Consider the following 25,344-nt stretch of genomic DNA (forward strand, 5'->3'; position numbering starts at 1 on the left):
ACTGAAGTGTCAAATTTGAACTTGAAATTCAAATGAAGAAACTTGTTTCTCCTCGCAGCTGCCTTGTATATAAAGGTTTGTGTTTAGGAGTTAAAGAGGTTAGAGAGGGTTGTAACCACAATAAGGTAGCCTCCTTGACTATGATGGTCTTCTCTGGCCACTACAACTCATTCAACTCACATTCACTACAACTCCTTGGGAGGTGAATAACATAAAAGGTTAAAAAATCTCAATGTTTAAAAATATTTGAATAAAAATTGTGATAATGATTTAAATATTATCAAACCTGCTCTGATAGCTGTTATTATTGGTAATAATAGTTATTAAAAATAGTTAATAATAATTTAAAAATAATAGTTAATAATTATTTTAGTTAATGATAATAGTTAATTATTTTAGTTAATGATATTTTAATTATGATAATTATTTTAGTTAATGATATTGTTGTTATAATGTTTATGTTGGTTATAATAGCTCATAAACTTATTAAATATCTTTTAAAAAAATAAAACCCAGATTACCCAGGTTTTATTGGGCGGGTTTTTTAATGCCAACCCTGATCATGGTATACATCTTGGAGTATGTGACACACCTTATACGAAAAAAATATGATATTGAAGATTTAAGCGACCCCTTTGATCACAATAACAATGAAAATGATTCTTTTGACATAGGCACTAATTTTGAATTTATAAACGATGATTGTGAAGATTATATTACTACAATAATTTAGTTAAGAACTCACGCAAAATGATAAAATACATCAAACTGTCAAGTGTTCGAAATCAAGTTTTTCAATTAAAAGTCAAGGCTCTGCTTGAAAAAGAAATTGAACTTCATCTTGATGTAAAAACTCGTTGGAATACAATACCAGAAATGCTTAAGCCATTGTTAAAGACAGAGACGGTAATTCGAGAAACTTTATTAGAATTTAAAGCAGATATAAGTTTAGCCAATAATGTAGACTTCGATGCCTTGAAAGGCTTACTAGAGGCAATGAAACCCGTTAAATTTGCTATAAAGAATCTTAGTAGAGAAAATGCAACTCTGTTGAGCGCTGACACAATTTTAGATTTTATGTTTGAGAAAATTTCTTTAGTAATCAGTGAAATTAGCAAAAAATTGATGGATAATTTGAGAATTAGAGTTGATGAACACCTGAACATGTCATGAATTTATTACGCTGTCTGAAGAACTCTACAATAACCTCATCCAGAGATATGATAACTTTTGCAGGAATGTTGGCATCTCGACTTTTTGGTGTTCATGACGTTAATATTATTGAAACTACTTCCAGTAACCCATTAGATAAAATTTTAACTCTACAAGAGGAATTGAATTTGTTGCTGAAGAAAAATGAATCACCAATAGTCCCTTCTGGGCAGGACAATTTCAGGTGGTTAAAAGCTGAATTTACTCTTTTAAGAATACAGACCAGAGTACAGAAAACTTACAAAAGCTTTTTGGTGCATTATTAACAATTAAGTCTACATCTACAGATGTTGAAAGACTATTAAAAGTTGGCACATGCGGAGGTATGTGCCAACTTTTGTACAAAAATAAGATCACGACTTTCAGATAAGTCATTACCAGCTCTTATATTTTTGAAATACTATTATAAAATGTAAAGTCTATTTTAGGATATGTTTTATTGGAAAAATTTTTACTCTTGCCTGCTTAATGCAAGGAGGGTGGGTAGGGGTAATAAAGGAGGAGGGGTGAGAATTTCAAAAACAGTAAAACAGCTATTAATAGTTGTTTTTGAAAATTATAAAACAGTAAAACAGCTGTTTTATAATTTTAAAAACCACTGTTTTTGAGAAACCCTAGTTGATTGGGTAACTTGACGTGCACATATTATTGTATTCAGGCGAGACAATTTCAGCTACGCTCGCGTTTGAGCTGCGTTCAGCGAGCATAATTGCTTTATTTTTGTTGCTTTTTGACATCTTTTTAGAAGAACAAGAGCAACTTTCGTCTTTGACTGTGCTAATCTCATTATAATTTTTGAGCTTTATTCTAATGCTGCATTCGTTGATTGTTAGCTGACGTCCAATTTCTCATTTGCTGAGACCACTTTAGTTCATGCCAGCCACTTTTTTTTCAATTGATTTTTTATTTCAATTGCTCTTTAAACCCATTTTTTTGTTGTTGCAATTTTGAAATTTTAACTAACTGTATTCAAAATGACATTTTCGTCGTCACATTTTTTATTGACTGTTTAATCAGAAAAGATAAATTAACAAGAATCAAAAAAATTATTTCTGAAAGGAATTGAATTAGTGTGTTAAAAAATTATAATTGAGTGCGCTAATACTTTTGCAAACTTTTTTTTTTTTTTCAGGGTAATCATCAAACTTCTAATTCATGGAAAAAAAATAGGTTGACAAATGTTTGACATATTTATTTTATTTAGTCTCACCTTTTTTTTTAAAAAAAAATTAGCTTGAAATTAAAATTGGTTTTCGATTTATATTGATTTAAAGTTGACTATAAAAAAAAGTAACGAGTGTGATATTACTTTCTAGAAGCATTGTGTATGTTTCTTCAAATTTTGGAAGAACAAAGTAAAAACTTTAACTGAAAAAATGAGTATTAAATGATTTATTTTGATATCATATTATTTGTATGAAGAAATGCGTACTTGAAAACATTATTACTCTTACTTTAGCAAACTTTTTGACCAGTTACGTTTACTTGCACTTGTGTAAAATTTCACTAAAGTAACAGTACTTTTACTTGAGTACAAAATTTTTAACATTTTTCCACCTTTGGTTCGGGAGATATTTCTGTTCAAATTTCAGGCTGTTTTCAGATCGTAAATGGAATCATGCCCCAGGATCAATACAATGAAATTCTGCGGTTAAGATTACTACCCTAAATGGCTGCAAGGGTTACTGAGTTCCTAAAGCAAGCAACCGTTATTTTGCTTAACTGGTCAGGAAAGTTACCTAAAATTTATTTTATTGAAAACTTCTGGCGTCTCCTCAAACGTAAGATTAGTGCAGTGAAACCCAACATTATGAGTTCTTTGATTGAATGTATACTCCAAATACGGAAATAGGATCAAGACATCACACACAGTGAATGCCTAATTGTTTGGCTTAAGTTATCAACAGAAAAAATAAGTATTGACGGTTAGGGCCATTAGCTGTTGGTATTTCACGCCCAATGCTGTTGTCGGACTTGTCTTTATTTCAAGACAAGTCGGTTTTGAGATAAATAACAAAACTTCTTTGTTCAAAAAGAGTTTGAACGGAAAAAAAAAAGAGTACGGAATTATTTTGCATATGTGTTAACCAAAAAATTTCTATTAACATGTTCTTAATGTAAAAAGTAACATTAAAATTTCTCTATAAATATACTTGCTGCATTTATTATAGAAATTTTTAGAACTGAAATTTTAATTTTAACAGTTAAATTGAACCGGAATAAGAATAAATATTATGACTGAGCAAAAACAATAATTGGACAAAAATTGTGTGTACTTCAAGACCATGACTTCAAGACCATGACTTCAAGACCATGACTTCAAGACCATGACTTCTAGACTATGACTAAAATAAAAATAACTGCTTTAGTTGTTATTCGTTATTGGTATTAGAGCCAAATAGTTTAGCTAAAGTTTTCAAGAATATTATAAATAAAAAGTTTGGATTAAGATTCTGATACTTCAGGAGTTAAGACCGATATTTACACTGATAGAGAAGTATTCAGGAGGTAAGACCGATATTTACACTGATAGAGACATTGTGTAATTGAATCTCAAAACCATTTTTAGACAAAACAATGTTATTTACATCTAGTTTACAAAATATTTTGTGACTGAAAGACAACATTTTTTAGCATAAAAATATCACTGCGTAATTTTATATATATATATATATATATATATATATATATATATATATATATATATATATATATATATATATATATATATATATATATATATATATATATATATATATATATATGTATATATATATATATGCATTTAACTGTAGAAAAAAAACCATTTAAATAAATTTTTTTCAAGTATAAAAAATATTTATAATTTTTTATAGCTTGGATTCTTGTGATTTCTTTAATCGATTAGAAAACCCTTGTAATTTGATATTTGTTTCTGTTTTATTAGTTTCGACATCAGTTTCATTGTTTTGTGGTGTACTTTCAATTTTCTGTTTTTCTTGCTGAATAACGCATGATTCCTCTGTAATATCATCTAGTAAAGGAACGTTAGAAATTCTTCGAGTTTTATTTACTAATGGACTTTCTTTTTGAATATTACTAGAATAACCTCCGTTGCAGTCAAAATACTCACGGTGGAGCGACTGTCGCTCAGCTGTTGATTGACGAAAAAATGAACTCCTTAAATCTTGCGTCATTTCGTCAGTATTGCTTTTAACATCATCTTGTTGTTTAAACAAACATTTAAATAAGTCTTTAAAACATATTCTGAAATTTAAGTTGCATGCTCCATAGATAATTGGATTTAGAGCACTATTAGAATAATGCAACAATTTTGTAAACTTTTCAAAACGAACAAAGTGAGTCGTGTCAACAAACGATAAAGTACTATAACTGAACAACAATGCATAAACAAAAAATGGAACCCAACATGTTATAAAAACAGATGTTACAATAAAAAGAGATTTTGTAATGGATATTTCACTAACAGTGCAGGACGACCTCCTGCGTCGTTTTCTATACCGAACAGCAAAGAAAATTCCAGAATACGATCCGGATAACATTATACAAGGAAGCATAAACCCCATTATAAATATAAATATTAAATAATTCTTGAAGCCTGGTATTAACTGAAATAGCGTTAAAAAACCACTATATATCCAAATAGATGCAATAAAACAATTTGTTACTTTGGCACTCATAAAAGTGCGGTGTTTTAACGGTTTACGGACTCCAAAATATCTTTCAACGCTGACGGCTGCTAAATTAATGATTGATGATATGCAACAAAAAATATCAATAACTTGCAACCAAGTTGACGTGTTACTAATATGATGCATTGTTGTTAATTCTACTGAAATCCAAAGAGGAATGGCAACAAATCCCACCATCAAATCGCTTATCGATAATGATGCAATAAAACAATTTGGAACAGTTCTTAGCCGACGGTATTTATAAAGTAGCAGGCACAAAACTAAGTTACCAAAGATACATGTCACCATAATTAATAGACCAATCACAATTGTAATAACTTTGTCTTCGTTTACATTATGACCAAGTAAATACTCTTTGTCACATATCGTATAGTTTTTTGATGAAACATTTTTACACCAATCCTATAATAAACAAATTTTAATTAAAACTGTGTGATTGTAAGCTTAGCAAGTGTAAGCATTTTTCAAAGTAATCTTTGAATATAGTATAAACAATAAAAAATATAAAAAACTTATTTAAATTGTGTAAGGGGTCGTCCATAAATTACGTCACACTCTGTGGGGAGGGGGGGGGGGGAGAGGTAAGTGGTTTTCGACTCATACAAAACATGTAAATAAAGTGTTAAGATTTTGTGACGAAAAGATGGGGGGGGGGGGGAAGAGGTCGAAAACGGTCAAAAATTGTGTGACGTAATTTATAGACGACCCCTAAGTTAAATTTTTTTCATTAATGTAATATTGTTTAGAGCTACCTTATTGAAGACTAGAAACATATCCTTTATTAGAATTAAAGATTGATTAGTAATAAGAAGGGCAAATCTAGCACTGGTCGACTACACCTTTTATCGACCGGGACTAGTCGACTACAGAAGTAGATCGACACTCCGCGTTTATTACTATGGGGTATAATACCTCATTATATATCTTTTCTTTAATTTCTTTTTTAGCAGTTCAAGCTTAAAACTTTTGTTAAAAAAATAGATTTTTAAAGTTAAGTAAATTAGCTTATTTTAAAATCTTTTATAAAAAAATGTGGATTGGAACCTTTTTTACCAAGTGAAAAATGCCTTTGAGGCGAGTGAACTGCTTAAAGTGATCATAATAATATTAGTTTGGAGTATTTTATGTTTTAAAGCCTTTCCGGTGGATTTTATTTAACAAATGCATAAGATTTTTTACAGTGTTGAATATATTATTCTAATTTAATGTCAAGACCTGGAAAATTTCTGTCTATGAAATGGTTTAGCTTTTTCTAGTCCAATGTGACTAATACGATTTGTTTCGAGTTTACGTAGAATCGCACCACAATTTGATTTTAGGATAATGTTTAGTTTCAATCTGAATTTTGATTCACTGTTAGTTTTTTGGCAAATACTTTGTTAAAACTGTATTTTTTTTTATTCATTTTTTTTAACTAAGGAAAACACCTCGTATGTGATAGTTTATGCCAGGTATTTGCGAAAACTAACTCAATAAGAATTAGAATTATAATAGAATTAGCATCGGTTTCTTTTTAGCTATCAGCAGTCAAAGTACATTAGAGCATGCGTATAAATATCACAAGCTCTCCATCTTAGAACGTATTCTTGGAGTAAGTTCTTTTTTTCTTCAAAAATTTTTTATGTTTTCTTAAAAAACTATTTGATAATTAATTATCTTTGAGATTCCTTTGAATATAAAGGGGTAACTACTAAGACTTATTGCGTATTTTGATGGTCATTAGCTTGCTTTTTTAAGTTTATAAATAAACCCTTTACAATGAAATTTTATTTTAACGTTGATAGTAAACAATTATATGTTACTTAAGCAATCAGAATATCACGGATATAAAACAGAAGCTTCACGGTAGCACTTTTGCTAGAAAAAGCTTCTTGGATCTTATAGCAAATTCGATGTAGTCATAATTTCATTCTGTAAAAAGTATTTGTATGACTTTTTCAAGTTTAATGAATTGTTCTTGTAACAATTAAGTAACGTTATCTCCTTTGTCATTAATTCTGCTGTATTTTTTAGTAAGTTAGGCTCATTAAAAATAAAATATGTTCACATGTTTTTGTAATTCATAAATAATATTTTGGTGCAAATTACTAATAACTGTGTTTTATTTAATCTTTAATGTATTGTTTACCGATGCCTTAACTTCTGGTTTACTAGTCCTTTGTGTGTGTGTGTGTGTGTGTGTGTGTGTGTGTGTGTGTGTGTGTGTGTGTGTGTGTATATCGGATTGTCATAAAGGGTATCTAACCCATTACTCGGCAAAAACCAAACACGTCACCTGCCTCCCCCTCACCCACCCCAAGCCCCCCATACACACATATCTTTTAAGACCTCTGCGGGACGACCCTATATATATATATATATATATATATATATATATATATATATATATATATATATATATATATATATATATATATATATGTTGAAATTGATTAAGAAGACCATAAAAGATTTTTATAGCCTTCTCGATCTTTACCATAGGTCAAAATTTATGACCTATGGTAAATGCTGTTTTCTGATTTAAAAAAAAATATAGGTCTACAATACCTAAATTAAAATTGTAATTAAAACACGGTTGCTGTTTAAAGGCATTACCCATATTTTATTATTACTTAACAAAAGAAATAAAAATAGATAGAATCATGTTTGACCAGATTGACTTTCCAAGACGGATTAGATTTAATACGGGTAGGAATATACTATCTGTATCCATTATGCATATAGAATCAGATTGTCATTTCCAGGAGACAGGTATAGATGAACATTATGCAGCCGTGGCGCAGTGGTTAGAGTTGTGGCTCAGAACAAAGAGGTCCAGTTTCGACGCCAGTTCTAACCCAATAAGTGACATTGTTAAGAAAGGAGACGCAAACTTCCTAATTAAATGCTTTTCCACAGTGCTCTATTATAAACGCGTAAAGGTTTCTGGGAGCACCTTAATCACAACCCACCCACCCACACATACACACACACAACTAACTTAAATATTTTTATCCAAAAATAGTAAATATTTATATCAGAATACAAAACCTATTTTGTTTTAAATAAAATTAGTTATATAGTCATATATATTCTGATATCACATTCCTATTAGTGTTTGAAAGAGAAGAATTTCTATGTTATGAAAAATTAGTCGATAAATTTTTTTGGATTTCTATAATTTTGTCATGTTTTTCCCGCAAAATTTATATTCGATCAAAAATTAGTAAAAAATATTTAGAAAAATAAGTTCGCCAATCAGGGTTGCAGTCCTGGCCGGCGTGAAGGCTTTCGGCACTCCTGAGTGTATGACAACATTTTGTTGTGTTAAAAACAGTAAAAACTTTTTACTTTATTATAAAAAAAAAGTATTTAAAAAAAAATACACAATAGTGACCAGAAATCTTAAGAGACCACTTCATAAAAATGTTTCACTACATAAAAATATGTTAATAAATCTTAATGTTTGCAGGATAATAACAATAGTTGTTTACTATTCTGGAGATAAGCTTGCATTTAATGTACCTTGTATTCAAATTACCTTCAACAATAGAATACAATGCCTTAAATTATTTTCAAGATTATTATTATTGCTAATTATTAAGATATAAATGTTTTTTTTTTTTAATCTGTTAATAAGGAAGCCATCAATACGGCAGCTTAGTTTTATAAATAAATATACTTTACACATGCTGTTGGTTAAAAACTCTTGAAGTTGGTTAAAACAGTTTCAAGTCTTTATGTAAAACTTAAGTAATTGTGACGTTTAGTTCTAGTTTTAAAGGGCATTTAAAGGTCTTTTAGTGTTTCATGTTTAAAACTTACAAAATTGAAATAAGAACGCCGGTCTTAAAAATTTTAAATCAAGTTTACTCGCAATTGTTTTCAACATCGCCTATGACGTCAGTGATTTGAATCAAGATAACTCTTTATAACAGTTATTCATTCATTCGCTAATATTACAATATATATTTGTTATAAAATAACTTAAATAATAAACATAAAATTATAAAAACTTCATAGCAGTTAGAAATAATGTGTTAAACTTGACAATATAATGTTTATTTTTATTTTTATAGTGAATAGAAGTAGCGTGGTGACACAAGACTTTTCATAGTGACTTCATTAAATCTTTATAATAAAATATTTACGCGTGGGTACAAATCTATAAAATAAACATAGCTGTTTGAAAGTTGATCAGAGCATATTAGTGTTTGCTACATTTTATACTTTTTCTTATATATTCTTATAATTTTTAAATTTGCTGGATTATTTTAAAAACATATTTTGTTTTTAAAATAATTTTTGAATATAAATTAAATAGCTGTTAACAACAATAATAAAAAACACATACAAAAGAAGGCATTGGAATTTACCTTTTTTAAGCTAATATTTTTTTAATTTTACTTAGTTTTTTACGAGCAATCACGAACTAAATCATGACTTGATTTTTTATGAGCAAGCAAGTCTCACACAAATAATCACACTCGTGAACTCCTTTTGGAACTTACCGGTGTGATCATGCAACATCATACACGAGCAGTTACTTTATTAAATGAAGACTGTCAGCTGACTAGCTGAATTGCAATGTAATTTGATGTATGAAGTGAGGATAGGAACAAAGACCTATATTTGTATCATTTTGTATTAATAACATTCAAAAGTATATATAATAAAATTTACATTTAAATAACATATTTGAAAACAATATCAAGCTTTGTAAAACCAAATATTGCTACTCGACACTTAAAAACTAACAATGGAAATACATGTTTTTTTAATTTCATGGTATTTTTAACACATATATGAATGAATGTTTTGGGATAAAAATGATTTTTTTTTCGTCGAAGAAATACATACCTACATCAACCATAAGTCATACAAGCACGAATCATTATTTGTCTATTAATAGTTTTTACACATGATTATATAAACAATTTTCATAAATAGTTATGCAAAGATATATATACATATATGTATATATATACTTCTTTAGTAGATAAACAAATAATTGTATTTTGTAACTGTTTGATAGTTTGTCTTTGTTAAAAAAAACTGACTAATAAATATTACCTCAGCATTCATTACTTTGATCGATTTAATGCTTTTCTAAAACGTTTCAAATTCATAATTTTATGTTGCGTTATCTTTGCGGTTTTTTTTTTTTTCTTATAATTTTTTTCTTTCAGTGAAAAATAAAAGCTTTCTGAATATTGGTTTATTATTAACATAGAACTTAATTAAATTGACGATGAGCTCAAATCCGATAAATACTTAAATATTGCATAATATTCTTAGTTGGAGTAAGTAAATTAAAAAATTTTATATTTCAAACTGCACCGAACAATAAAAGTTTATTGAGCAAATGACCTTTACATATCACAAATATTTTTGTGTGTTTTATTGTAATAAACCTTTTTATAGCACTTAATTCGTTTTTAGTAATCGCAGTTATTGTTTTTTTGTGTTGACAATGCACCAAACCACACTCTCTAAATTAAACGCGTGATCCTATAATGCGACATCAATAATGTATTTAGTTAACCTTTGATTTACTTTATTTAATTGTATTAATTTTGAAGCACTTAAAATTAATACAATTAAATACTTTTTTTTAAGTTTTTTTTTATAAGAACTTGGTGTTTTTTTATTGAGAACGCATTTTTTATTTTTTAATTTAATCTTTTTATAAAAAAAACTTAAAAAAATCTCTACAGAGCCATTTTGACTCAAACCTAAGAATCATTCTTGACTTAATGATACAACTTATTACGTTCAAAGTAACTGTGATACAACTTATTACGTTCAAATTAACTGTGAGACCCTAAAAGAGAAAAAAGGTCCAAAGTAACCTCTTTTCTCTTTTAGAAAATTCAATGTAAAAAAAAGATAATAATAATAACTTATGCATTTCCTTTTTTTAATGAGAACGTATGTATGGAGGTTTTATGTATCCAATATAGCTTTTTTTTTGTAAATTAGGCCTATTTCGTTTATATAAATGAAGTGTAATTATGTTGTTGTTAACAACAGAGCTGTATAGAAACCGATATGAAAAATTTATAAAAAATAAATCCTTCAAAAACTTTAACCTCAAAAACAATTAAATGCTCTCTTCTTGGTAGACCTTCTTAGAAATAATAACAAAGTGAAGACTTTTAAGACTTTACGGTGCCCGTGGCTATTTTAAAGTAAGAGGTCCCTTTTCATGGGCAACGACGATAATGAGTAAAATAAAGACTTTATTGATAAAGTTATCGCTGATATCTATTTAAGTTAATATTTTATATATATTTTATTGAATTAAGTGATTTCTTTCTGCTTTTCTTTTCCGCAAACTCAGCTATCACATCACTGAAATCCATAGTTTCTAACAATTTTGATTCAATAGTTAATCTTGCTATATTACGACTATGGAGCATTGTTGATCGGTGTATATTCTTTACTATTTTATGAGCAGAGAATGATCTCTCAGCCTCGCAATTTGTTATGGGAATGGTTAAAAAGAAACGATATGCTATATAAACATTTGGAAATACATCAACAATCCAATTTAAAATATTCAGAGGAATCGATTTTTAGTTTTAAATTTATCTATTTTGTGAGAAAAAAACCCCGGAGGTTGCAACTTTAATAATGATACAATATGTAATATTTCAAAAATTAAACTATCTTCTAAATCCTTTGAGTACACTTCAACAACTTTTTTTTTTTGTGTGCTAGCTTGCAATTCCATGATACTAATAGTTAACAACTTTGACAGAAATCCAAATAACTTATTTATGTGGCTGTAACCATCACTTCTTATAGTTAGTTGTGTCACAAGTTTGTCAATAATGACTTTTCAATAAACGAGCTAAGTTTTTTCGTTTCATTTTTAAATCTCGCAAAGTCGTTTCGTAAGTTTTTCACAAAGTCAATTAGTGAAGCATACTGCTTGCTGTATGCAAATCTAATTCAACTTTTTGAAGAAACTTCTAACTTCATTAAACCTCATAAGTATGTGATGCCAGAGTACAGCCGTGAATGCAAACTCTGGCTTAGTAATCATATTTAAAAAACACACAGCTTTATGACGAGTATCAGACTTTTCTTCTAAATCCTAAGCTGTAAGACATAACGCTGCATGAATCCCATCAAAATTTTCTACTAAACTATTTGAAGCATCTGATCTACTTGACCATCATGTATCTGATTGGCGCTTGTGTGTAGCATGCTTTCCTTTCAGTAACTCCCATCTGTGTGTTGAAGCTTCAAAAAAATGAATACAAACTTTGCAGAACGCCAAAATAGTTGATAGAGTTGATGCACTCACTGACACTGCACTGTCCTACTAAGCTTAAAGAATGTCCAGTGCAGGGGATATAAAAAGCTAATTCACTCCGCTCTTTTAAACGTGCTTGTAATCCAGAATATTTACCAGACATATTGCTTGCATTATCGTATGCCTGTCCACGGCAACGTCAGTAATCAAGGATTTAGCTTCGTGGCTTTTAATTTGTAAAAAACAAAAAAATCGCTCGTACACGTGGGCATTTAGATAATAACGAAATATCACATAAAGTTGATTCACGTGAGAAATATCAGGAGTAGAATCTGCGATAGATCCCCAGTATTTTTCTTTTTTTATTTTGCCAATATTACGCGTTAAAACCTTTTGAGACTAAATAAATAGCTTTTCACAAATAGTTTTAGGCAAATAAGATACATTACTTTTGTCTTTAATTGCAAAAGTGTCAATATGTTGCTTTAAAACTGGATCAAATTGAGTCAACAGTTCTAACACGCCTAAGAAATTCCCGTTATTTGACAATCCTATAACACTTTCAACTTCGTGAACTTTATTTGAAGGATCGAGGCAGGCTTCCTCATTTTCCGTATTATTGTTTTCATCTTTTCTTTCATCATTTTTATTTTCTACAGTTTGTGGAAATTGCATATTGATTTGGTTAGATGAAAAAAAAAATGCCATTTTCGGAACCATTGACTCACTTTTTTTCTTTAATCTCCTTATAGAAGCTCCACTTTTATATTTTCTTAGCATATTAAAAATATTTGTATAACCTGAGAAGTGTTAAACTATTTTTTTTTTCTATTGAATCTTCTTTTTCACAAGTTTAGCGCTACAGCTTTTATAAGCATTCACACAAGAATTCTTTTGTGCGGAAGTACAAAAGAATTGTAGAGTTTTATCGTTAATACATTTTGAAAGACAATATAATTATTCAAGTCATTAATAATTTTCCAAAGGCAAATTTTTTTGTAGCAATTTGTACAAAATATAACATTTGATTTTTGATATAAGACGCAGCTACTACTAATCTAGTCATTTTTTTCGTAGAAGTGAGTAGCGCTCCTCCGTTAGTCCAAGAACGAAAAAAAAATTAATTCAGTGTTTTTGTTGACAGTCTTTTTTTTATTTTTATGTTTTTGTTTCGAATTAGATAATCTAGTAAATTTAACTTTGGCTTTTTTAAGTTAATAAAAGATTTAATTTTCAGAGTTAATAAAAAATCTTTTACTTTGAATCGGGACCCCCAAAATCGTGGGGCCTAGGGCTATAGGGCTCCCCCTTCCTTCTATAATAAAGCACTGATGATACTACAACTGTACTGTGGAGGTATAAAAACTAAAAAAAAAACACAAAAATATATCTTTGACGAGAATTGTGGAAAATATGTTAAATATAAGGTAACAAAAAATCTCGTTAAACAACAAATTTTTCAAAAACGCTCTACTATGTCGTAATTTTATACAAATGGGTGGCCAAAAATAGTTTTGAAAAAAGTAATAAATTTTATTTAATTTTTTTATCTTTATGTCATTTAAACTAACAATTTATTAACTTATTAAGTTCAAACACATGGACGGCGCTGCGTTTTGATCTAATTTTAAGAGTTTTTTATAAAAAATTTCGAATTTTTTTTTCTTTTTTTTTATAGTTAAACTCAATAAAGGAAAATTTTTTAAATTTATTGGGTTCTAATGACTGTTTTTTTAGGGAACAACTCCGAACAACTAGCCGCGCCACTGATTATATTGTTTATTATTAATTATATTGTTTTGTTGGAGCAGGTAACTTGTAAAGGTAACCCATTACCGTCACAGACCTAATTAGTAAACTGTATAGTTGGCCATAAATACCTAAGAGGACACTAGCACTTCTACAAAAGGTTACATACTTGTTTTAATTTTTAAAAAGATAAAATTTAAAAAACTTTCTTCAAAGTAATAATTTTTCACAATTTTTACTTTTAATATTGCTATATTTATTTCACACGTCAATGTTTTCATCTTGCAAATAATCTTCATCAGTAGCTTCTAAATCGTTCATTATTTCATTTTCTAAATTAATAATTTCTGTTGATTCCGATAATTCTAAGCCTGAGGATTCTAGTTCTGTCAGTTTCATTGTTTCCTTATTGTCCACTTCTAAAATTAAAAAACTCTTTACTTTTTCTGGAAGTTTGAGCACAACTTTCTTCGTCCGTCTAGATTCCATGGAGATAGAACTAATAAGAGGATTGGATGATCTCATTGCACGGTTAAAGACGTCTTTAAAATTTGCTTGTCTTGAACATTTACGAGCATGTAGTTTACGGTGTCGTCTGTGATATTTGTTTCGGCATTCAGATGCTTCCTCGGCTAAAACTCCCAAGGGAACTGGCGAGTTTATCATTATTTCTGCTCCATGCGCAAGAACTTTGTGAACTGTTGAAGGCATTTTATACCAATCATACATCTAAATATCGACGATATACTGTTTTACAGTATAGCTCAAATAACTCTGGATTCAATGTTTGCTGACAACTTATTGCAATTAAGATATTTCTGAACATTTTAATAATTGTCTTATCAATCCTTAATATTTTGCTTGGTTCTTTTGGGTCAGAGAACGCTTTTCTGCAAATATTTCCGGTGGTAGATGTTCCTGCTCCACTAACTGTGTGAAAATCAACTCGGAGATGGATAAATTTCTTTTTGTTATCGTAGACTGTCTTGAATTCTTTAATTACTCTCCATTTCGAGTCGGTATGAAATATGTAAAAGACACTCTAGAAATTTTATCCAAGCATGTAACGGAGATATCCCATAGATAAGTGCACCTTATTTTGATGTAAATCCACTAAAAAGTTCTTCAAACAAGTCATTGCAGTTGGTGTAGCTCCGCAAATACAACAACACTGCGTTGACGATGTGTTTGGTATAATTGCTAAAACCTTTCCATTAATCATACACAAAATAAAGTTGAAATCAATAATAACAAACTTTCCATTAACCAAATCAATATTCACTGAATGCAAATCCAAAATTTTATTTTCCATTTGATATTTTTTTCCTAAAACAACTATTGCAGTTTCTTTGATGAAATAAAATTCAATTGGCCTACAAAATCTTCCAATAAGAGGCACACAAAAAGTCATTTTTTGAATTTGACACACTAAGCCTCAAAGGTGTTGCTGCTACTGCAAACATGCTTGAATCTTGACTGTCAACAAAATTGGAAAACTCTTGCTTGTACAAAGCCTGCCCAGTAAATTCATCCATACCCCAACTGTTTAAAAGCAACATATTTTCATTTAGTATGTTATTGATATCTAAATAATCCATTATTTATTTTTGCCTCATTTTCACAATTCTTTCAGCGGTATGATTCATAAGTGCTTTTAAATCTACTTTGACTCTTAAATCACTGACTTCCAAGTGATTATCCTGTGAACCACACAACTTTAGTGCTTTTTCAACTATTGAATAAGATGGATATCTTATTTTAGATGCCTATTGGATTCGTTTATAGCCAGATACGCTAAGATCTACGTTAATTATTATTGCAGCGGCTTCTTTTGCTGCCAATTTATCGTTGTCATTTGTCAACTGAACAAACATATGATGTGAACTTTATGATTTTTGATGACATACGTTAACACATTGAGTAAAAAAAAAACCTTTTTGATTATATGCTTTTCTACGGACTATAAGTAATGATTTTTCAATTGAATCAAAATTTAAATTTGTACACTCTCCTGCAATTATCCGACGTTTACTTTTCTTACTCATATCATTAAAACCTTTTTTTGGTCGGCCTTTTATATTTTGTGCCAATTCTAATGACGAAAAGTCAATTTCAAACTTTTGATTTTACTATTTTTCGTGTTTCTTTTCAAAAAAAACTGTGTTTCTCGATGAATCTCTCCAAAACCTTTGATAATTCGATTTAACTCCATTTAACTTTTGTATCAAGTTTTCTTGTTTACCATCACTCATACAAACTTTAGAAGTTATGAAAAGTAAAGCATTGTTTATATTTCCCTCTTTTGTTCATGGATATATCATGGGAAAACAAAAAATTGAAAAATGGCTATAATCCAAACTTCAAATAGCAATTTTTCGCATAATCGCAAAAAGTCGCAGCAAGTTTTTTAATATCTTGAAAAAAGACTCAATTCCACGTTATTTAATAATAGTTTGGTCGATACCTTTCGATTCTATACTTTTTGCGAGTTTACGGAAGTTGTGATTTAAACTTTTTTTTTGGCTTAAAACATCATGAAAATTGAAAAAGTAAAAAAATTTTTATTGAGCATCTTAAGACGTATATAATTTGATACTCTTTAATATATAAATAAATTAGCAGATTAAAAATTATTCACGGAACACTGCAAGAAAACAAAAATATATTTTTTTCTTGATGTTGGCCCAAACCTAGCAGCGAAAATTCCAGTTGGTCAAAAAAAATTTGATTCACATCTTGCAACAACTGATTTAATTATGGAAGAACCGATTTTAACCGATTTAAAAAAATAAAAGTGCAGGTATAGATCAAATTAATGTTAATGTAATTAAATCTGTTTTTGATATTAACGAACCCTCATTATTCCATATTTTTAATCTCTCCCTTAAATCAGGTCATATTCCAGATAAACTAAAAATTGAAAAAATAGCACCTATTTTCAAATCTGGCGATGAGACCAATATTTCAAACTACAGACCAATCTCAGTCTTACCCTGCTTTTCTAAACTAATTGAACGCATTATGTACAACAGACTTTATAAATATCTATCTGAAAATAAGATTTTATATAAAAATCAATACGGTTTAAAAAAAAATCATTCTACTAACCATGCAATAATTGAATTGGTTAAGCATATATCAAATGGATTTAATAGTGATTGCTATACAATAGGGGTTTTTATTGATTTATCCAAAGCTTTCGACACAGTAAATCATGAAATTCTTTTGAAAAAATTAGAAAACTATGGTGTTAAAAATCAAAATTTACTTTGGTTTAAATCATACTTAACTAACAGAAAGCAATTTGTATGTAAAGAAACAAAAGACTCAATAAACAACTTAATAACTTGTGGAGTACCCCAAGGTTCTATTTTGGGACCATTATTGTTCTTACTTTATATAAATGACTAATATTTATTATCAAAAGTATTAAATACTATCTTATTTGCAGATGACACTAATTTGTTTTATTCTCACAAAGATATTACTGTTCTTTTTAAAATATTTAACGAAGAATTAGATAAGATCAACGAGTGGTTTATAAGTAACCGACTATCATTAAATGTAGAGAAAACAAAATTTATCCTATTCCATAAACCTAGTAAAGCCGAGAATATTCCTCTTAAACTACCCAATCTTTTAATCAATAATAAAATAATTAAAAGGGAATTGACTACAAACTTTCTGGGAGTGCATCTCAAAATTGTCATGGAAATTTCATATTAAATATATTGAAGGTAAGATCTCAAAAAAGATTGCCATGTTATACCGAACAAAACCTTTTCTTAATAACGAGTCTTTAAAAAATTTATACTTTTCGTTTATACACAGTTATCTTTCATACTATAACATTTCCTGGGGTAGCATTAATCACACTAAACTCAAAAAAATTTATAGTAAACAAAAACATGCTTGCAGGATAGTATTTGGGGCAAATAGAAAAACACAATGCAAACCTCTCTTACGTCAGTTTGGAGCTTTAAATATTTATAAGCTTAATATTCATCAAGTAATGTTATTTATGTTTAAAGCAAAACTTGGGTTTTCTCCAGTAACATTTCAATGCTACTTTAATGAAATCTCCCATAAATATCCAACCAAATTTTCAGTGAATAACTTTGTGGTTCCCATAAACCTTCTTAAATTAAGTTCGTACCAAATTCAATATCGGGAACCTTTAGTTTGGAAAAAATGTCTTCCAATCTTTAGTAAAAAACAAAACTTTGTTTTAAACTGCATTTTGCAAAGTTTTAAGGATGATTCAAAACGGTATTTACTGAACATGGAATTCGATATATTAGATTTCAAATACCTTTTTTGAAAACAATTTAAAGGTTTGGACTGAATCGCTTGAAAATAAATTAAATCTTTATCACTTTCTTTAGCTTTTATTAAAATGGTTTCTAACCATTAGTATAAAAGATAACGAAAATAAAATTGTCTTTTTCGTTCATATTTTTGATGATATTAAATAATCAGCCCAAATACTTATGTTTACATATATTGTTTTTTTGTTTTTTTTTAATTAAACAACGCATTTTTTTTTTGTGTTTTTATAACTTTCATGATTTTCTGTCGTTTTTACTTTTTTATTTTTAAAATTATTCTGCTGGAAGATTGTTAGCAACAAATTATTTTATTGCTGAAGTATTTGATTTGTTTTTGTTTTTGTATTTATACTGTCTTTTTGTCTTTTATCATTTATTGTGCATGTAAATTTTTGTGTGACGGGGCTCGGTGATATGACAACCTGTCTTCTTCTTGCTCCGGCCAGGATTTTTCTTTTATTGTAATTTCTTTTTTGTAATATTTATGAACGGCAAAATAAATAAATAATAAAAAAAAAGTAAAAAAAAATATATATATTTTTTTGAAAACTTAAATTTGGCAACCATTTTTGACTTTGATGGTCACTTTCTCTGGGATTACTATCACCAGAGTAAAAATATTTTGTATTTTCCATAATCTGAGTATTTTAAAGCAGTAGGAATTTAGTTTTCAAAAATCTGAAACAACTTTTTTTTGCATTTTGGCCACCCCAAAACACATAGTGCGTTCTTGATAACCCAATAAGTAAAAACAATAGTCAAGATTAAACATTTGCCATTTAAAGTATCGCGACTTTTAGGTCTTAATTACAATTTAAATTAAAGTTAAACAAAAAAATTTTATAACGATCTTTATAAAATAAAGAATTGAACAGACGGGGGCTAATGTTTTTAATCAGCATAATAGTAATATTTACTAATAAGTAATTGAAAGTTATTACGATATAATATATATAGTATAGTATATACAAATAAACAACAAAATGAAAAAAGCATGAACGCTGTTTTTCAGTTTTTTGTTTATTTGTATATACAAATGACTTCAAAATAACTTTAAGCACAGATTAAAGAAAAATTTCTTTAACTTTAAGCACATGTTACTCAAGTTTTAAAAGTTTAATTTTTCTTATTTTTCTTAACTTTTTTCTTAATTTTTTGTTTTAGGTGCCCCAAGAAGACCTAACGGTCTCGTCACAGAGCACCGCGGAAGACCATTTAACAATAAAGTTTACGCCTACTTCCTTACAGATAGGGCAAAATATGCCCAGAGCTCATTTTTTCAAACAAGTTTGCGTTTTTTAAAAAGGTTGTTAACAGTTGTCTTATGACGTCTTTGAGACATAGACAGTCTCTGGCTAAACTAAAGAGAAAGTCAAAGCAAAACAATTGTTTCTGCTTTCAAGGGACCTACGAAAACAGGTCGAGATAAACCGGTGTTCAACGTACCGGGATTTAACTCCAATACTATTATAAACATTTTGTTGACAAATTTATTAAACATAATATTTAATAGTTATAAAATCATCCTTAATCAATTTCGTTGATTAAGGATGATTTTATAACTATTAAATATTGTGTTTCAATCAATTCAAACGTTGCACAACAACATCATTTTAAATTATTTGTCAAATAGGGTATTACTAAATCAAAGTCACAAAATAAATTATAAAATCAACAATATTTTTAAGCTTAAGAAAATAAACAATTTAGTTCCAAAAGTTAATTACGTTAGGAAAATTTGCTAGCATGCATATCAGTTATGGTATTAATTACACTTATAAGCTCCTTAATATTTTTTCTTTTACTTTAAACCATATCTTCCTTAAAGAAACATGTCTCACTAAAACTACACAGCTAGATTGGTAAGTTTTAAACTAAATATAACATCTCAGCTAGCTAACATATCTTGAGCCAACGGAGTTAAAACCGTTCCAAACGTCGCATATTGTTTCCGATGCAACTCCAACGTTGATAGCTAAACTCGGTACCAATCTTCATCAATATGCTGATGATACCCAACTTTATACTGTCATCAACCCAGGCATAGATAGCATTAATGAAATCAATGTGTGTACTGATGCAGTAACGAAGTGGTTTCTAGAAAATGGACTTCTGCTCAACCCAAATAAAACAGAAGCTGTTTTATTTGGATCTAGAAAACAAATTACCAAGCATAAAAATGATACAAAAATTGTTATTTCTGGAACAACACTAACTACGATAAGTTCAGTAAAAATCCTTGGCGTCACCCAAGATTCATCGCTCTCTATGGACAAGCACATAAACAACACTATTAAATCCTGCAATTACCATATTCGTGCACTTCGCCACATTCTTCCATGTCTGACTAAAGAAGCTGCAAATACAATTGCATGTGGCATTGTTAACACTCAGCTTGACTATTGTAACAGTCTTTTATCTGGTACTTATCAAAAAAATATTAAAAAACTCCAACGAATTTAAAATAGCTTATCTCGAATAGTTTTCCGTTCTCCTATTCATTTAAATTCAGAAATATTGCTGAAATCTCTTCATTGGTTACCAATAAATCAAAGAATAATCTATAAGATATCAGTTATCACATATAAAATTTTATTATCTAAATCTCCTGCATATTTATTTGAACTCCTAGAAGTCCAAACTTCAAAACAAAAAATTAGATCATTAGACAGTTGTCAACTTACACGTTGTCAACAAAAAACTTCTCTAGGCTCAAATTCTTTTTATATGACTGCACCTCGAATTTGGAATGGTTTATCTATGAACACGCAAAACTCAACCTCTTTAGAAACATTTAAAAAAAGACTAAAATATGAACTTTTTATAAACGCTTTTTCAAACTCATAGCTAACTTGTTTTAGTGCTTCTGAATTACTTCATCACTATTGTGACTGTTGTAAATAATGGCACTTTAATCTCTAATTATTATTATTAATATTATATGTATATATATATGTATATATATATATATATATATATATATATATATATATATATATATATATATATATATATATATATATATATATACATATATATATATTTTAACTGTTCCACCAATGTCATCATATGGTGAATTCCATGTGATGTTGCAAAGAAGTTCCATTCATATTGCATCCCAATATTTAACATGATGGCATAGATTTTAAAAATGTTTGCAATTATTGCACTGGCCAGCACAACCATCAGAGAAATAATGGATTTTTGTGGTATTTGGAAACATTTCTTGTACAAATTGGACAGTTCTTTTTACTATACAATAAATAAACCCAACATCGTGTGTTAAGTCATCAAATATAAAACATAAAGACTTTGGTTGACTTATAGTAGCACTCTTATCATTCTTGTCATAAATAACTACAGGATATATTGGTAACTCCGGATTTTGTCTTGTATGACAAATTTAAAGTTTTCTGCAAAATCAACCAAAGCAATAATTTCAGTTATGGGTATAGATGACTTTAATGTATTTAATTATTTACCTTGTGCTTTAGCAATATATGATACGATATATGATACAATATATGATACAACTTTAGCAATATATGATACAATATATGATACAATATGAGATACGAGGGTCGCTATTTATATTTCTGGAATTGGCAACACTGATGTCATGTGAGTCCATCTGACGGTTCCATCGTAAAGTTTGACATTTTTGACAATATACGTACTCAGAACATTTTGTCATACGAACGCTATTTGTTTATTTTATATTTAGTTGAAAGTTTCGCCTCGGTAAAAAATGGAAATGAATCATGAACATTTTCGTGCGATGATTTTTTACGACTTTTGACGTGGATTATCACAACAAGAGTGCGTTAATCAACTTAATTTGAATTTTGGTGATGAAGCTCCATCAAAAACCACTGTGTATCGCTGGTATAGTGAATTTAATCGTGGTCTTAGTTTGCTGTCCGACGAGTTTCGTGAAGGTTGTCCAAAATCGACTGTAGTGCCAGAAAACATCGATTCTGTGCACGAAATGATTAAACAAGATCGTCATGTAACCTATTGTGAGATTGAGGCATCCCTAAGCATTAGCTCCACCAGCATATATGCGATTTTACATGAGCACTTAGCTGTGCGAAAGTTATGTTTGAGTTGGATCCCACATAATTTGACAATCGCTTAAAAAAAGGTTCGTGTCGATTGGTGCAAAGAAATGCTTAAGAAACACAATCGCGGTGCTTCAAAAGACGTTTATAAAATCGTGACAGGTGACGAATCATGGATATATTCGTATATATTCGAGCCCGAAAGTAAGCAGCAGTCGACTGTATGGGTGTTCCAAGATAAACCAAATCCAACAGAAGTTGTTTGCGCACAAAGCACTTCAAAGAAAATGGTGGCCTGTTTCTTCGGAAAAACTGGTCATATTGCAACAGTGCCTCTAGAGGATCGTAGAACAGTAAATTCCGAGTGGTACACAACCATCTTTTTGCCAGAAATCTTTGATAAAATAAGAAAAACAAACAAGAGACGTCAGATTTTTCTTCATCATGACAATGCAAGCTCTCACACATCGGCTCAAACTCTTTTTCTTGTGCAATTTATATATCTTTATCAAAAAATGTTTGTTCCAGGAAATCATCTTCATCATTGTGGTCCTGTATAGTAGAACAATCATTTTTATTTTACCACTTCATTTCGACATGAAGGACACATTTTAAAACCAGGTGTTGTTTCAATACCAATTGAACACATATTTTTTGCCAGTCGAATATCAGTTTCTCGCAAACCACCTACAAATATATTATAAATGAAAAAAAATTTGCCAAAATTAAGAAATAATAATTTAGATAATTTAATAATTTTAGAAATAAAATTAAAAAAATTTTCAAACTATTAATTATTTTTTAAATTTTGATAATAACTTTTTTATTTTATTTTAATGATTAACTACAGAGAAAGAACAACAGCTGGTAATATTTCAGACTAATACCAAGTCTTAGCATTTTAATATTGAGTGTTCCTTTTGCTTTAGTAAAAGATGACACAATATGTCATTTATTAGAAAGCATAAGATTATTTAAAAAAGAAATATTTGAATTAAAGTTTCTTTAAATAATAGGTTAACTGAGTGCGGCCGTGGCGCAGTGGTTGGAACGCTTGCTTTATAAGCAGGAGACCCAGGTTCGAAACGAGCTCTGGACATATACTTGCGTCACAGTAAGGAAGGAGGCGTGAACTTCCTGGTTAAATGCACTTCCGCGGTGCTCTGTGACAAGACCGTTAGGACTTCTTGGGGCACCTAAAAAAAAAAAAAAAAAAAGAAAAGTTTTCTATTGTATAATTTTTGATAATTTATGAAAATTGTCAATGTCAATTGCATTAAAAAGAAATCATGAGTATAGACCTGTAATACTTATTTTTTCACATAATGCTCTTATATTTTTACCAAAAATTTCAAAAAATTTGCTCTAAAACACTCGTTAATATATCTACTTTAATAAAAACGAAAAATAAATTTAAAAACATTAATTCTACCATGGATACCAAGCCTCCTTTCCGCCTTTGTTAAAATTTTAAAAATAGCTGTAGGTGAAGTGCAATCCTCATATTGATATAGTTCTAAATATTTTCATTAAAAACAAATATCATATTCTGATTCCTTTTCTAAAAAACTATACTGATGCTAATTTTCAGCTTAATCACATGTTTAGTTGAACAGTAACTTGTAAAACAAAAACTATAGTATAATCAAAATGGCCTCCGAACAAAAAAAAACTGCTAAAAATAGCTGATTTTAAAGTAACAATATCTTCAAAACCCATTTGATATCAGTGCTAAAATTTTGTAAGGTACTCTATGCTAAATAGGTGACTATTTTTACAAAGTATGAAGAAAATCTGAGATGGTGGGTTACATGCCTGTCCGACCTCATGGAACACCTCATATATATATATATATATATATATATATATATATATATATATATATATATATATATATATATATATATATATATATATATATATATATATATATATATATATATATATATATATATATATATATATAATTCTTTTAAGATTGTACTGTTTTTTTTTTGTCATTTCATTTCTTATAAATCAGCCTATTTTGGTCGATTTATAAGAGGCGCACCAAATCTCAAAATAAGCCTCTTAAAATCGGCCTCTAAGATGTAACATACACGGTCGTATAATATAGTAACATACACGGTCGTATAATATAGTAGGCCGGACATACACGGTCGTATATAGTAGGCCGTGATTGAAGTAACATAAAAACTAATTCAAAATAATAAAAATAAATTCTATTATATTATTATTATGTATGCATTTTGTTGTACAAATTATTTAGTAGAATTAATTTTTTACAGTCTATTCCTTATTTTCATTGTACTTGGGTTAACTAAACATAGAAGTTATCATGATATATCAAATAATTTTTTAAGAGAATATGCGTCCTGTAAAGCTGTTCCAAAAACAACTCTTCCTTGTAACAATAAAATTAATTTTACAATATTCCTCGCTGCGGAGAATAATACCCATCGTTTAAATTTTCAAAAAATTTGGTTTAAAAACAATTACTACCAGATTTCGATGCTTTTGGTATAATACGTTTAAATATTAAAATAAAAGGCCATTTAAAACTATAACATAGTTCTTATGAAGTTTTTAAAAGCTGCCAAATTGTATGAGCTTATTTTTGTCAATTTTATTATTTCTGTTAATTAAATTCATTTATTTATTCTTAACTATTGCTTTATTATTTCGTGCTTAAATTTTGTAAGATATCTTCAAATTTAGAGGGGTTCTTAACAACACTATGTACTTTTCTTCTTGCAGTATGTACTTCTCACTCAGTTGAAATAGGATTTAAACTTCAAAGACCGATTCACTGTGAGCCATAAAGACCGTCAGGTTCAACTTTTCCCCACTTCTAATTTTTTTTTCTTTTAAAGTAAATGCAGTTTGTGTAAGTCTTTTTCAAGTGCAGAACAAATCTAAAGTCGATCAGAAGAGTTAGTATTTTAAGTATTAAAAATTAGAAAAACCTAAAAATTTAGTCATAAAAATAATGCAATCCGTCTATCTCGGCTTCTTTTTCTTTAATTGTTTTGAAATGATTCAAGTAAAATAATATACAC

At 29.0% G+C, this 25,344-nt stretch overlaps 1 protein-coding gene across 1 annotated transcript; it reads right to left on the reverse strand.

The window, feature by feature from the left end:
* Positions 1 to 4,018: 4,018 nt before the first annotated feature.
* LOC105850553 (octopamine receptor) lies at positions 4,019 to 10,276 on the reverse strand. The gene is made up of 2 exons (XM_065791129.1): positions 9,957 to 10,276; positions 4,019 to 5,306 (listed from the first exon to the last, which is right to left on the reverse strand). Exons 1-2 carry the CDS (start codon positions 9,966 to 9,968, stop codon positions 4,062 to 4,064), a joined length of 1,257 nt encoding a protein of 418 aa, XP_065647201.1. The 5' UTR covers positions 9,969 to 10,276; the 3' UTR covers positions 4,019 to 4,061.
* Between the last annotated feature and the right edge of the window lie 15,068 nt (positions 10,277 to 25,344).

The sequence above is a fragment of the Hydra vulgaris genome, chromosome 02 (assembly GCF_038396675.1).
Source record: "Hydra vulgaris chromosome 02, alternate assembly HydraT2T_AEP".
NCBI classification, from domain to species: Eukaryota; Metazoa; Cnidaria; class Hydrozoa; order Anthoathecata; family Hydridae; genus Hydra; species Hydra vulgaris.